At 38.8% G+C, this 15,354-nt stretch overlaps 1 protein-coding gene across 1 annotated transcript in view; it reads left to right on the top strand.

Moving 5' to 3' along the window:
* The window catches only part of LOC123241539 (kalirin-like), a 685,986-nt gene that overhangs the window by 451,719 nt on the left and 218,913 nt on the right, over positions 1 to 15,354 (top strand). The window contains exon 11 of the mRNA XM_044669162.1: positions 3,115 to 3,237. Within this exon, the coding sequence (XP_044525097.1) occupies positions 3,115 to 3,237 (123 nt within the window). The remainder of the gene's footprint in view (positions 1 to 3,114; positions 3,238 to 15,354) is intronic.

Genomic DNA, 15,354 nt, shown 5'->3' with positions numbered 1-15,354 from the left:
TATCCAACACATATTTCCACTGGTTTCTTCATGTGTCATCAATCAAGATCTATTTCCGTATTATTAATAGTTCCACTAGGGTGGTCTTTTAGAGTCTACATCCCCAATCATGTCCACATCAACTCATGTGTTTAAGCAGTTGTTTTTCTTCTGTGTTTTGCTCCTGTAGTTCTTCCTCTGAATGTGGGTAGCGTTCTTTTCCATAAATCCCTCAGAATTGTCTTGGGTCATTGCATTGCTGCCAGTACAGAAGTCCATTACATTCGATTGTACCACAGTGTATCAGTCTCTGTGTACAATGTTCTGGCTCTGCTCCTTTCGCTTTGCATCAATTCCTGGAGGTCTTTCCAGTTCACATGGAATTCCTCCAGTTTATTATTCCTTTGAGCGCAATAGTATTCCATCACCAACAGATACAACAAGTTGTTCAGCCATTCCCCAATTGAAGGACATACCCTCATTTTCCAGTTTTTTGTCGCCACAAAGAGTGTGGCTATACATATTTTTGTACAAGTCTGTTTATTTATGATCTCTTTGGGGGTACAAATCCAGCAATGGTATGTCTGGATCAAAGGGCAGGCAATCTTTTAGCACTCTTTGAGCATAGTTCCAAATTGCCATCCAAAATGGTTGGATCAATTCACAATTCCACCAACAGTGCATTAATGTCCCAATTTTGCCACATCCCCTCCAATACTCATTACTCTCCCCTCCTGTCATTTTAGCCAATCTTCTTGGTGTGAGGTGGTACCTCAGAGTTGTTTTGATTTGCAATTTTCTATTAGATGTTTTGAATACTTTCTTATGTGCTTATTGATAGTTTTGATTTCTTTATCTGAAAATTGTCTATTCGTGTCCTTTTCCCATTTATAGGTTGGGGAATGGCTTGTTTTTTTTTGTACAATTGATTTAGCTCCTTGCATATTTGAGTAATTAGACCTTTGTCAGAGTTTTTTGTTATAAAGGTTTTTTCCCAGTTTGTTGTTTCCCTTCTGATTTTGGTTGCATTGTTTTTGTTTGTAGAAAACCTTTTTAATTTAATGTAATCAAAATTATTTATTTTACATTTTGTAATTTTTTCTGGCTCTTGCTTGGTTTTAAAATCTTTCCTTTCCCAGAGATCTGCCAAGTATACTATTCTGTGTTCACCTGCACAGTTTGCTTAGAGGAAATAGTTTGTCACTGTTCCCTCTAAGTAAACTTCTTCTAGCTACCCTGTTGATAATAACAATTTTAAATAGTTATCAATATCTTCTTTTCTTCTAGGGATACAAATCAATTGAACTTATTGGGTTATGCAGATATTTAAAGTTATAAAAGATATGCACAATTCAATGATCCATAGTGGAAAAAATTTATCCTCAAAGTTTTCCAGCCTTGAAAAGTTAAGATCTAAACTCACTAATAGGGTCATGAAAAGGGAAGTCAAATCTAGATTTTTTTTAAAGTAAGGATTAGACATGAATGCATTCAAAGAACAAAAGTGCCAAAATTCATTCATGCTCTGAAATTTTTACTTAATTTGATTATTCTGTGCCAGACTTCAGACTTTGAGGTTCACTAAAAAAGTTAATATTGACTCAGAGTTTTGACATGTTTTTTGTTATTCAGTACTTTATATATATTTGGGGGCAGGTAGGTGGCACAATGGAGAGAGTGCCAGACCTGGAGTAAGGAAGACTCATCTTCCTGTGGTCAAATCTGGCCTCAGACACTTACTAGTTATCTGACCCTTTGCCTCTGTTTCCTCATTTGTCAAATGAGTTGGAGAAGGAAATGGCAAACCACTCTCTAGTATCTTTGCCAAAAAACAAACAAACAAACAAAAACAAATTAAGTCTCAAAGAGTTGGACACAACTGAAAATAACTGAACAACCCCAAAACCTTCATATACTGGAATGTAGTACATCTATGACAGGGGTCGGCAACGTATGGCTCTCGAGCCATATCTGGCTCTTTTGAGGGCCAGATATGGCTCTTTCTGCAGGAGCCATAAAGTCAATTTTTTTTCAGGCGCTGTTATAGGAGCGCGCACTATGAGCACTGTACGGCTCTCACGAAATTACATTTTAAAAAATGTGGCGTTTATGGCTCTCACGGCCTAAAAGGTTGTCAACCCCTGATCTATGAGATGGGCTCCATAGGTAATTACTAGGGAACTAGCATAGACTTTAAACAATGCACCAAATTAATTTCCTAAATCACAGGCTTTACTTTGTCACTTTCCTGTTTAAAAATATCTTCAGTGATTCTCTATTCCCCATTGGATGAAATGCAAATTCATTTTGACAACTTAAGGTGCTCTAAAATCTACTTCCCATTTACTTTTCCACCTTTTATTTAACATACCATATTACTTTTTCTTTATTTTGTGTAGGATTCCATAAGACCATAGATTAGAAGTTAGAAGGGGTCTTACAGATCATTGAGTTCTGCTCTTTCTTTTTTATAAATGAGGAAAATGAGACTCAGAGAGGCTTATGACTTTCCCAGGGTCATGAGGTAGAGAGAGATGATAGACTGATGGTCCTGTTGGGAATTCGCTTACTCCTTGTCTCTGTTTCTTAGGATCCCAAGCTTCTTTCTCAACTCTTCTTTCTCTCTCCTCAAAGTAATTACTTTGTTTATGCTTCTCTTTGTGCATATATTACCCCTTGGAAGCATATAAGCTCCTGGAGGACAGGATTTTGTCATTGAATGCCCAATGCCTTAAACCAAAGATTCTTAACTTTTTTGTGTGTGATAGATTCATTTGACAAGCTGATGAAGTTTTCAGACCCCTACTCAAATAATATTTTAGATGCATAAAATAAAATGCATAAGATTAAAAAGAAACAAATTATATTTAAAATATCTGGAAAATTTTTTCCTTTCAAGTTCATGAACTCAATAAAAATCTATGTGGCAGGATCCATAGACCTCAAATTAAGAACCTCTGTCTTACATATTAGGTATTTAATTAACATTTGTTGAATTTAACCAAATGGACGTATAGATAAGATGAAACCACTTGGTTTGGAAACAATACTTTTCCACACACATACACACCCCAGCCCTACCATTATCCATTTCATGAGAAGAAATAATTGTTGATGGCCTTCTTTTCTCGTCAGGTGTTGGACTGGATCGAAAACCACGGTGAGGCCTTTCTCAGCAAACACACAGGTGTTGGGAAGTCCCTGCATCGAGCCCGAGCCCTGCAGAAGAGACATGATGACTTTGAAGAAGTGGCTCAGGTGAGTAATGCTATGGGGTAAGGAGAGACAAGGCCAACATCTGGTCTTTCACATTTCTCCCTCCTCTTTTCTTTCACTTTCTTAAACTCATTGTGAGCCTTCGGCTTTGGGGAAGGTTGGGATGTGCTTTGATGGAGAACCCTTAGCTGATGACAGCTTGGACTACTGGGTTCTCTGCCTCCTCTTCTGAGTGAAGGAGGCTTACCTCAACTCTTGGGTCACTAGGAAATTATCTCTAAAGGAGGAACTGGCAAGATTTGTTGAAAACTATAGGCAGTGGCTTTGTTTACTAGGATATGTTGGTGCCTGACTATGAGTACCTGGATCAGCCTGTGAATGACTCTAAATCAAACTTCATTTCCTCTTCTTCTTCCTCCTCCTCTTTCTCCTCCTGCTTCTCCTTCTTTTCCTCTTCCTTCTGCTCCTCCTTCTCCTCTTCTTCCTTCTCCTCACTAGTCTTATGGCTGTTATGATCACTGTCATTCCATTATCAAGGCAGGCCTCGTATATAAACCGTTCTCTACCTAGTACCTAGGATTACCTTGTACCCCTCCACACACAATTTTACAGTTGAAGAAACTAAATTCCAGAAAGAAAAATTGCCCAGTTACTCAAGTCATACAGGCAGTCTGATAGAGATGAGATTTGAACTCAGATTCTCAGATTCAAATCCAGTGTTCTTTCCATTTGACCAAAAAGGAAGAAAAGAATATTGACAAAGGAAGATAGCAAAGGCAAGATTTATTTAAATCACAATTTGGTCTAAAGTTCAATTCTTGTGTGGGGAGCTGACCTGGGCACTGGATGGATCGTAGATTCTGCCCTATTGGCCTGAATAGTTTCCAGACAAGCATTGAAAAATTGTGATACTTTATGTAGGGATGAAAGGGAAAGGATTCGGATCTATGGTTTTATTGTTATGGACATCTATAACTGGGTGAATTGCCTATTGCCACACACTTTCAGAGAGGAAGGGCCACAGTGTCTCAGAGATTATTATCTATAGTTAGAAAGGATGTATTTTATAGGTGAGGAAACTGAGACCCATAGAGAAGAAATGGCCTTCTTGAGGTTATATATATATATATATATGAGAGAGAGAGGGGGGGGTGGGTAGAGGTAGAGGTAGAGCCAAGTCCTGAGGTCAAGTCTTTGGATTCCAAGTCCAATGTTCTTCCATGCTTTTTTCCAGACTATGTTTCCTTTTTTTAAAATTTCCAAACCCTTACCTTCCATGTTAGAGCCAATACTATGTATTGGTTCCAAGGCAGAAGAGTGGTAAGGGGTAGGCGATGAAGGTTAAGTCACTTGCCCAAGAGCATAATGTCTGGGGCAAAATTTGGACCCAGAACTTCCCATCTCTAATCCTGACTTTCAAAACCACTGAGCCACCAGGTTGCCACCACTCTGTTTCCTTTTAAAGCAAGTAGAGGGGACTAAGAATATAAACAAGGTTTGGCTTTTTTATGATGGAATGAAAGAATACTCTTTCTACTAGTATTAGGTTGGCACATTTTTTTTTCTGCAACTTAGCATCTTAGCACCATAGAGCTCTGAGAAGTTTAGTCACTTACCCAGGATCACACAGCCAGTAAATATTAGAAGTAGGAACCCAAACTAGTTCTTCCTGACTTTCAGGTTGTCTCTCTATCCACTCTCAATTCTTTATGCACTGAGGTTAGTTAAATTATAAATCAGTTCTCAACACAGTAGTTAACTGTATTGATGTTCAGTAGATATCCAACCAGTATTGTTGTTTGGCTATGAATCATAGAACACTGTGGCTTCTGAGGAATTAAAAATAAGTATTGCTCCAGGAGTTGGTGGAAAGACACATGGTGCATGTAAGCTACAATAAATAGCATTATGGAATTTTGAAGAGCTATAGTAAAACATATAATCATTAGAGTGCATGAGCCAAAAAAGAAAATGGTCTGGCCATGAGGCAAGAGTAAGAGACAGACAGCCCAAGTGTTTCAATGGAATCATAACAATGTCAAGGAAAAGGAGGTAAAGCCCCCAGGACCTTAGAGGAACAAATTTATAGAGTATGAACAAGATGTACTCAAGATGGATAGGCATGGATGATGCATAATATGCCCAGCTGGAGATAACGTTTAAATCACTGGCAGAAGAGCTCCATTTGAGTATAGTATTTGAAATTGATGTCCAATGCTAAATTCTTAATGAAATATTTATTAATAATAATGACAACAGTAATGATACAGATAATCCCGCTCCCACCTGCTCCCTGAAACTGTAATTCCTTTAACCAGCAAAACTTCTCATCCCACAATTAGAGATAAAAGGCTAAAAATATAAAAATAGCATCTGACAGAGACAATATTGCTGAACTCAGATCCTTTCCTGAGACCAGGCTTTGACAAAGGTAGGACAGACTAAAGGGAAGAAAAATCGAATCTGAATCAGGAAGAGAATAATCATCAAAGGAGGGGGGAAAGGATTACAGAAAGATGGCATTTCTCTTCCTTTACCATTTTGCCCAGGATCACACCTACTTATAAATAAGACCATGACTAGTCCTGATGGAGGAGGCATGACTCCTTCTGCTTGTGCTGCCTGTTTTGGCTGAGAAGGAGAATATATCTTTTTGAAGGATTGAGGGTTCTCTGGGACTTCCTCTGAGGTCAGTAGTTTGAGCAGAAATTTCTCTTCTGGAAAGGAGAATGGCAGATGTGGGCAGCAGAAAATGGAGTAAGCAAAAGATCAGAAATACATCACCCCCTCAAGGCCTCCTTATAAATATACCTCCTGAGCAGATAGATCTTGCAGACTGGAAATAAATCCTGCATCTTTACTCCATTGTAGAAAATTACTTTCTGTTGTCTCCCTTCACTTTGGGGGACTCTGAAGGCACTTAGTGAATGTATAGCAAGGGTAGTGGCACAGAATGGATTTCTTAGGTGGCATCAAGAGACCGTCCTTGAGTTGAGTAAAAGGGAGACAGCCTGGGAATATCAATCTGTCATAGATAGTCTTTGATGTGTTTAACACAATCATCATCCCTAGACAGAGACAAATGGAAGGCATCCAGCAGGAGAACAGGGTTTTTGTTTGTTTATAGAATAACCAGAATGTTTGTTAGAGTTGGAAGGTAGCTTAGTGATAATTTGCTTGAGTCAGCCCCCAGTTTACAAATGAGGAAATTGAGGCTCAGGGAGATGGAGTGACTTGCCCATTGGTCACACACATTCAGAGGAAAAGTGCCACAGTGCCTCAGAGCATATTACCTGCAGCTGGAAAGGATATATTCCCTTATTTACAAATGAGGAAACTGAGATGTATAGAGAAGAAAATAATTTTCTCATGGATATATGACTAGTAGGTGGTGGAGCCAAGATTTGAGCCCAAGTCTTTGGACTTCAAGTCTAGTGTTCTTCCATGCTTATTTCCAGACTCTGTTTCTTTTTAAGGCAGATGGAGTGGGCACTAGGAATATTATTTTCTTAAAATTTAATTTTCCTTTTTATTTGTAGTTATATATTCCTGCCCTCCTCCCACCCACTAAGAAAGCAAGAAATGTAATACCCATTTTACATAGATCATCATGCAAAACATTTCTGCATTAGCCATAATCCAGCATAAAGATGCAAGAAAAATTCAAAAAGGGAAAAAAGTAGGCTTCAGTCTGTACCAAGAACATAAGTTACCTATATCACAAGTCTTGGAGTTGTGGTGAACTATTGGAATGATCAGGGTTACTGACTTTCACAGTTAATTTTCCTTAGCTGTTATTGTGTTGATTATTCTGGTTTTGCTCACTTCGCTTTGTTTCAGTTCATAAATCTTCCTGGGTTTTTCTGAAATTGTTCTCTGCATCATTTAAAAAAAATCTCTACCTTCTGTCTTAAAATTAGTCTAAGACAGAAGACTGACATGGGCTAGGCAATTGAGGTTAAGTGACTTGCCTAAGGTCTCACAACTAGAAACTGTCTGAGCCTAGATTTGAACCAGGCTCACCCAGTACAAGGCTTGGCACATTATCCCCTGTGCTACCTAGCTGCCCATCTCTTCATCATTTCCTACAACACAGAGTATCCCTTCACATTCACATACTTGTTCATCATTTATTTATTTATTTATTTTTATTCATTCATTCATTAATTTATGTGTTTGTTTATTTATCTATTTATTTGTTTGTTTTTGAGACTGGACCTCCCTCTCTTGCCCAGGCTAAAAGTTCAGTGACCCCTCATGGGTTCAATCACATTACTGATGGGCACAGAAGCTTTGACCAACTCCATTTTTCCAATCTGGGCTACTTTGCTCCTTCTTAGGCAAACTTGGTACTCCCAGGGACTCACTGGGCTACATCGGTCTTTCTTAGGGAAATATTGGTTCTTCTAGGAGGAACCCACCATATTTGTGCCAAACTTATTGTGAACACCTAATTGGCTTTAACTCTACTGCAACTCACAGCTCCAAATGCAAGTGATCTACCAGCCTTAACCATACCAGAAGAAGCGACTGTAAGGGTGCACCACCATGCCTAGATAGATTGACAAATTATTGCATGGAATACTGAGCCATGGGATGAAAAGAAATGTTTTAATTTGTCATCTCTAACCTGTCTTTCCTTATGGACTGTTGTGAGTTCTTCCCTCAAAAAGTTATTCGAATATTACTCTTGGGTAGGTACAGTATAGATAGAAGTAGAATGTTTTTCTGGGCTGCTGAGCAATATTTTGAATTCTTAGTTTCCTCATTCAACCTTTGTCTCCCAGGTGATCAGAGCACGAGGAAAAGTTCTTCCATTAGAATTAGTAGAGGGAGCAGCTTGGTGGTTCAGTGGATTGAGAGCCAGGTTGAGAGATGGGAGGTCTTGTCTTGGGTTCAGATTTGGCCTTAGACACTTCCTGACTGTGTGACCTTGGCCAAGTCACCTAAACCCCATTGCCTAGCCCTTACCATTCTTCTGCCTTAGAACCAATATATAGTATTAATTCTAATTGGGGGAGGGTGGTAGTAAAGATTTAAAGAAAAAAAAGTCATTATAATCCCAGGATGACTTCTAATGTGAATCCTTGGGTTGTAAAGACTTTGTCTAAAAGAAGGAATCATGAGGGGGAACTTTTTGATCTATAAACACACCAGGATTTCTACTCAGGATGGAAAGGATTTCTAACTGAAGATAATCTACTTCAAGTCTTATTACACTATGTTTTCATTAGTTCATAATTAAAACTGTTCATATTTATAACCTTGTGATCTATGAGGGGGAAGGGGGAATAGATTACTGTTTTCCCGTGTTCTTCGGTGCCTGGTGTTGCCTGTCCGTATTTCCCTATTTAGCTCTAAATGCTCTTCTAAATGAATTATGTAGGAATTGGAGGAAGAGGGAGAGAGGAAGAGGGGAAGATGGACTGTGACTAAATCAGCAGACACACTAGGAAATGAAACAATCTGAGCACAAAGCTTTTGTGTTCTAATGGGGTTTATTGAAAGATCCTCTTTATAGCCAACCACAGGAAGTCTGGGAATAGGAGATGCTATACCAGTCTTCAGTTCTGTGTCTCAGATTGGGCTTCCTTCAGTTTAATGACCAGCCACCTGTGTTAAGTAGTTTCTGGAAGTACAAGGACAAAGATGGTTCCCTAGTCTTCCTTTTTATATATCATATAATTCTTTGGGGATGTATGGTAATGATATTTCCAGTTTTCTTCCCTTCCTTTCCTCCTAGGAGATGTAGGGCAGGAAATGATGGGGAAATCAAGGTTTTGCCTGTTCCCTCTTCTCTCGGATTTGGGATTTGTTACCTCTGCTCCTGGTTCTACCCTTTGGGATCTCTGACCATAACGTCTAGTTGAAGGGATGAAAGCAAGAGTAAATCTTAGGACGAGAATCTGACTCACCCCATGACTGACTTTCCAAAGTCCTGTTCTCATAGAGATAGGAGCCTGCTTTCATGCTCTTGGTTGGAGTCTTGAAAAGCTTAGCTGAGCCCTTGAACTTCCCCCTTCACCCAGAGGGCTATATAGATAAGAGAAACTTCATTGCAAAATAAAAAACAAAAGTACCATTAAGTTTGTTCATGAGTTAGCTCTTAACTCTCCCAAGCCAGTCTCCAGACTCTAAAAAGCATAAATGGAAAGAAGGGTACAATTCTTAAGCCAGCATTCCCATAGGGCTTTGGGTCAGCACTCATACTGAGGAATATCTGGCATCCGTGATCTAGATTTGCAGGCAATTATTGGGGGGGGAGAGAAGAACAAGTGGCCCCAAGTGCTAAAGGGTGGGAGCAAGGAGTTAGAGAAGTGAGAAGTTTCCTAAAGCATATTTCCCTCTTCATGTGAGGTGGGAGCTCCTGACCCAGGGCTTACGTGTCAGCACTGATGAGGACAAACTATACACCATTGAGATAAATGCTAAATACTTACTGCTTCATCTTTGTTAACTCTGCATGGGTTCAAAGGACTAAAGAGTTCTTCCAAATACCATAGGATTTTGTTTGAAACAAGTGAGAATTTGCTGAGATAGAGAGGATCAAAAGGAAGTTATCACAATCAAGTGAAAAAGTCACAATACTTAGATATATTTTGTTCTTGTTCTTTTTTCCTTTACTCAATGTGATACTATTTATCTATTTCATTATTATTTGCATACTGTTCATCTGCAAAGTAATTTAAATAATTTATACTTTTATTTGTTGCAGATTAGAATTTTGATGATAATTCAATTAAAAAAATCCTGAAGTACCTATCTATGTGCCCTCTGGCACTCTGCCCAGTGCTGGGGAAATATGTAGATAAAAATGAAATATTTCTTGGTCTCAAGAAGTTGATTTTCTATCAGAAAGATACTACCTGTATGCAGAGAATTAAATGTGAGATAATTTTTTTAAACCCTTAACTTCCATCTTGGAGTCAATACTGTGTATTGGTTCCAAGGCAGAAGAGTGGTAAGGGCTAGGCAGTGGGGGGTTAAGTGACTTGCCCAGGGTCACCAGCTGGGAAGTATCTGAGGCCAGATTTGAACCTAGGACCTCCCATCTCTAGGTCTGGTTCTCAATCCACTGAGCCACTCAACTGCCCCCAAATGTGAAATAAATTAAGGAGGGAAAGAACACCAGCAACCTGAAGAACTTCTGATAGGAGATGGTACCCTACAAGGGAGCTGGGATTCAAAAAGAAGGAGGTGAGAAGAGAGTGGATTCCAGACAATGGAGAGAGACTTTCTCAAAGCATCGAACTGGCAGATGGGATAGATATTGAATTCAGGAAACAAGTAATATGCCACTTTGACTAAAAAACAGAATGAGCAAAGAGCAGAAATACAAAATATCTGGAGTTACAGTGTCATGTCATGTAACATAGAATATCATTCAGCAAGTTTTTATTAAGCTCTACTTTGTGCCAAGCACTGTTTTAAGCACTGGAAATATAAATATGATAAATGAATTAATTTCTATATGCAGAGTTTCTATTCTAACAGGGAAGACAGCAAAACATATCTAAATATATGCAGAATAAATATAAAGGAGTTAAATGCAAGGTAAATTAGGGAGGGGGGCACTAGCAGTTGGGGGCAATAAGAAATGTTTCATATAGAGGGTGCTGGTTTGTCTGTGTCTGGAAGAAAGAGGGTGATTCTATGAGGTGGAGGTGAGGAGTGACTGCAATCTAGATATGAGAGATGGCCAATGATATATGACATGATATCATATCCTAGCCTCAGTCTCTTTAGAGTTCCATTCCCATTTCACTAACTGCCCATTGGACATTTTGAACTTACTGTCCTATCTCAAAATGAGTTGATCCAAAACAAAACACATACCTTCTTCCCTACCCTCATCCCATCCAAAATATATCCCTGTTTTCCAGATATCCTATTTCTGTTTTTTAAACCCTATCTTCCATCTTAGAATCAATACTATATCTTGCCTCTAAGGAAGAAGAGAGGTAAGGGCTAGGGAAAAGGGGGTTAAGTGACTTGCTCAGGGTCACACAGTTAGTAAATGTCAGAGGTCAGACTTGAACTCAGGAATGTGAATCTTCCTCACTCTGGGCATCTACCAAATAGATGATAGTGGGTCTAGAATGCCAGGCTGAGGAATCTGGATGTAATACAGCATTTAGAAGGCAGTTTTCTCCCAAGGGGGAAAGATACAATGAAAATTGTATTTTTGGAAAATTAATGTTTCTGTGGGTTCCAGCTTGTCCTGCAGATGGCACTACATGTACAGTACAGGTAGGATTTGGAAAGCATAAGAAAAGAAGTAACTAGAAACCCAACCCTGAAGCCCACCACCTTGCATGTGATCTCAATTACATTCTAGGGAGACAGCTTGATGTAGTAGAGTGTTGTTCAGTTTAGAGTCAGAAAAACCTGAATTCAAATTCTGACTCCAATGCCTATTAGCAGTATAGGTTAGTGCTGGGCAAATGATTTCATTGTTCTTAGTCTTAGTTCCCTCTTCTATAAAATAGGGGTAAGAGGCTGATGTGAAGTTTTAATGATATATATTCATATATGTGTGCGATTATATATGTATAGATAGATGAATTGATGGATAGATGGATGGATTAGATAGATGGATAGATTCAATGTTGTTGAGACATGAAAAGAAAGAAAGGAAAAAAGGAAGAAAGGAAGGAAGGAAGGAAGGAAGGAAGGAAGGAAGGAAGGAAGGGAAGGAGGGAAGGAGGGAGGAAGGAAGGAAGAAAAAGAAAGATAGATAGACAGATAGAAAGATGGATGGATGGATGGATGGATGGATAGATGGACAGACAGACAGAAAAAATACAGATAGATAGAAATGTGTATGTATATATACATACAGGTATCCCTTCCACATTGAGTCTCTCCCCATCATGGTTTCACTGTATTGTAAGTTAGTCTAAGAAATTAAATGGGAATTTTTTTTTTTTAGACAATGTACTGGTAACACAATCTCTGAATAGCCTGTTCCTACGGTGAAATTAACTATTTCACAGGAAAAAAGGTTTCCCGTGGCTGCTTCCTGTTAATCCAATAAAAATATTGAGTTAAACTTCCAATTATGCCTCATCATAATGAATAATGAACATTCATTCACTATTCCTTCATCATTACTCTTCCATGACTAAATGCAAAAAAGCCAAGTCAATGCAAAGCAAACCATGATCACATTGTGTTACCCATGTTTTCCAAAATTATTTACCTGTGATTATGTTTTTCCAGGCAAAAGAAAGATGTTTTTTTCTCTTCTTCCCTGCTTCTTTTCCTTAGTCTTTTGGGTTTTTTTGCTATCATTTCTAAATTTAAATGTTCTTATGTTGATTTATTCAACATTAAACTCTTTCAATCCTCCACCTTTACCCCTACACATTTTGACAGCTTTTAGTGGTACTAGTCTTAGTTCCTACTTCAAGGGAAGTTGGGACTTGAGGATAAGAATGTCATTGCAGGGGAATCTAGGTGTCTTAGTGGATAAAGAGCCAAACCTGGGGACAAGAGGTCCCGGGTTCAATCTGATCCCAGAGACTTCCTAGCTGTATGACACTAAGCAAGTCACTTAACTCCAATTGTTGAGCACTTACTGCTCTTCTACCTTGGGACCAATACTTAATATCGATTCTAGGACAAAAGGTAAAGGTTATTTAAAAAATAAAAAAGAATATCATGACAACTACTGCCTACCAACAAGAACTTAATGTTAAGGAAAAAGAGGGAAAACATGCTCCTTCCTGACTCTGAGCCCATTTCCAATCTGGTGTGTTATTTAGATTGCAGTTTGCAGAGCAGAAACCCTTGGTTCAAAAAAATAATTTTCTTCATTAAGAAGGCATCCACCATCCCTTGAGGCCATCCATTCTCATCTTAAAATAGAACTGTAATTGTTCAGAAATTCTTCTTTATATCAAGCTTAAATATTCCTCTTTGCAACTTCCACTCATTCAACCAATCAATCAACAAATATTTATTAAGCACCTACTATGTGCCAAGCTGCATTCTAGACTCTGGAGATAAAAATACAAGAATGAAAAAAATCCCTATTTACAATGAGCTTATATTCTAATGAGGGAGACAAATATATGTAAAATATATATTGTTTAAAGTTAATACATGCAAATATACATATAAAGTGGTTCAGTACAAAGTACTTAACTTTGGGAGGGAGATGATAGCAGTTGGGGAGGGGGTATATCAGGAAAGATTCCATGGCAAGATAGTTCTTGAGTTGTTGTAAAGAGTTAATTTATTCTTGATTGACATTCTCTCTCCCATCTTTCTGTCCTTTCCCCTTGGATTAGAGGGCTGAAAGGTAGAGTACGAACTCTTCCTGATGCCTTCCTCTATGGAAGGCAGAAATTAGGCTTTGGGGCTCACTCCACTCTTCATCTGCTGCCCTTCCTGGTTTCTGCTACATAGAATAAGAGGCCCCCATGCAGAATACCTTATTAGAATAATATATTGGGGAAAGCCTGGTTCACGCTATAACTGGATTTCAGCAAATGAAATAATGTATGTAAAGAATTTCACAAATCTTAAAGCACCATATAAATGTTAGCTATTCTCATTGTCACTATCATTGTTCTAATTATTGTTATTCAGTAAGGCATTTTACAGTGATTTGGTCTAAAGATTCATAGACATGAGAGAGAGAGAGAGATTTGGATTGGATAAGAATATAGTTTGTTAGGTTTTGGAACTTGTTGACTGACCAGACCCAAAGAGTATTGATCACTGGATCAATACCAACAAGAAAGGTCTCCACTGGAGAACCCTGGGGAACCTCTCCTTGTCATGTAGAAGAAGAATAACCTTGTTATTCCTAGCCTTTGAAAGCAACTTTTTTCAGTGGAATAAGCATTGACTCAAAAAAAAAAGACTGTAATTCAACTCCTTTCTCACATTTGCTGCCTTTGAGACCTTTGGAAAGTTATTTAGTTTCTTTTGGACTCAGCTTCCTCATTTGTAAAATGAGGGGTTTGAATACATGGCTTCCAAGATCACTTCTACCTCTAAACCCAAGATCCTGGCAGGGTGTCTATTGGGCATAAATCCCTGGCATGCAGTAGGTGACAAATAAATGATTGCTGATTTGGATTTATTGTAGTTATAGAGAGGCAGATATCAGGTCAAATGAGAAAAATCTTCCTAATAATTTTGTTGTTGTTGTTGTTAAGTCATTTTAGTTGTGTCCAACTCTTCAGGACCCCATTTGGGATTTTCATGACAAAGACCCAGGAGCAGTTTGCCTTTTCCTTCTCCAGTTCATTTTACAGATGAGGAAACTGAAGCCAACAGTGTGGAGTAACTTAGCCAAGGTCATACAGTTAGAAAATGTCTAAGGCCAGATTTGAACTCAGGTGAGTCTTCCCAACTCCAAGCCTGGTGCTCTATCCATTGTGCCACCTAGCTGCCCTTCTAACATTTGGAGATATCCAAACTTGAAATGGATTACTTTGAGATTTCCCTTCACTTGGCATCTCCAAGTAGAAGCCAAATGACTATTCGCCTTAGATGTCTTAGAAAAGATTCATCCCTTAGGTGATGGTTGAACAAGGATCAGAGGTTCGTATATTCAGAGTTAAGAGAGACATGAAAGGTTTTCTTCTCTAAACCACACATTTCACAGATGAGAAAACAACACACTACACTGTGTACATTGCAAGATTCCATTCATTCGACATGCATTCATTAGGCACTTAGCTCTGTGCCAGGCACTGTGCTAGATACTGAAAATAAAAACCAAAGAGGAAACTATCCCTCCTCTTGGAGACCTTCTTAGACTCAACCTGAATGAAACAACACATACACAGATCAATGAGTACAAAATACTTGGGGTTTGGGCCTGGGAAAGGGCTCTAAAAATGGAGGGTTCAGGACAGGCTTCATGTGGGCAGTAGTAGCATTTGAGCTAAGCCTTGAAGGGAGTTAGAAATTCCAAGGGGCAGAGGTGGAGGGCAGGAAAGCATCTAAACATAGGGGACAGCTTGGGCGCACAAAGACATGTAAGCAAAGATAGGTCAAGTAGGAGAAATAACAAACAAGCCATTTTGGCTGGAATATAGAATGCATGAGGGAGAGTTGTGAAATCAGTCTAGAGAGATAGATTGGGGGTAGACTGTAAAGTGCTTTAAATGGGGGGAAAACGAGTTTGCATTCACTCCA

This window comes from Gracilinanus agilis, chromosome 3, assembly GCF_016433145.1.
Source record: "Gracilinanus agilis isolate LMUSP501 chromosome 3, AgileGrace, whole genome shotgun sequence".
Classification (NCBI taxonomy): domain Eukaryota; kingdom Metazoa; phylum Chordata; class Mammalia; order Didelphimorphia; family Didelphidae; genus Gracilinanus; species Gracilinanus agilis.
Note: the sequence above shows the minus strand (reverse complement) of the source record. Positions and strands in the feature narration are given on the sequence as shown.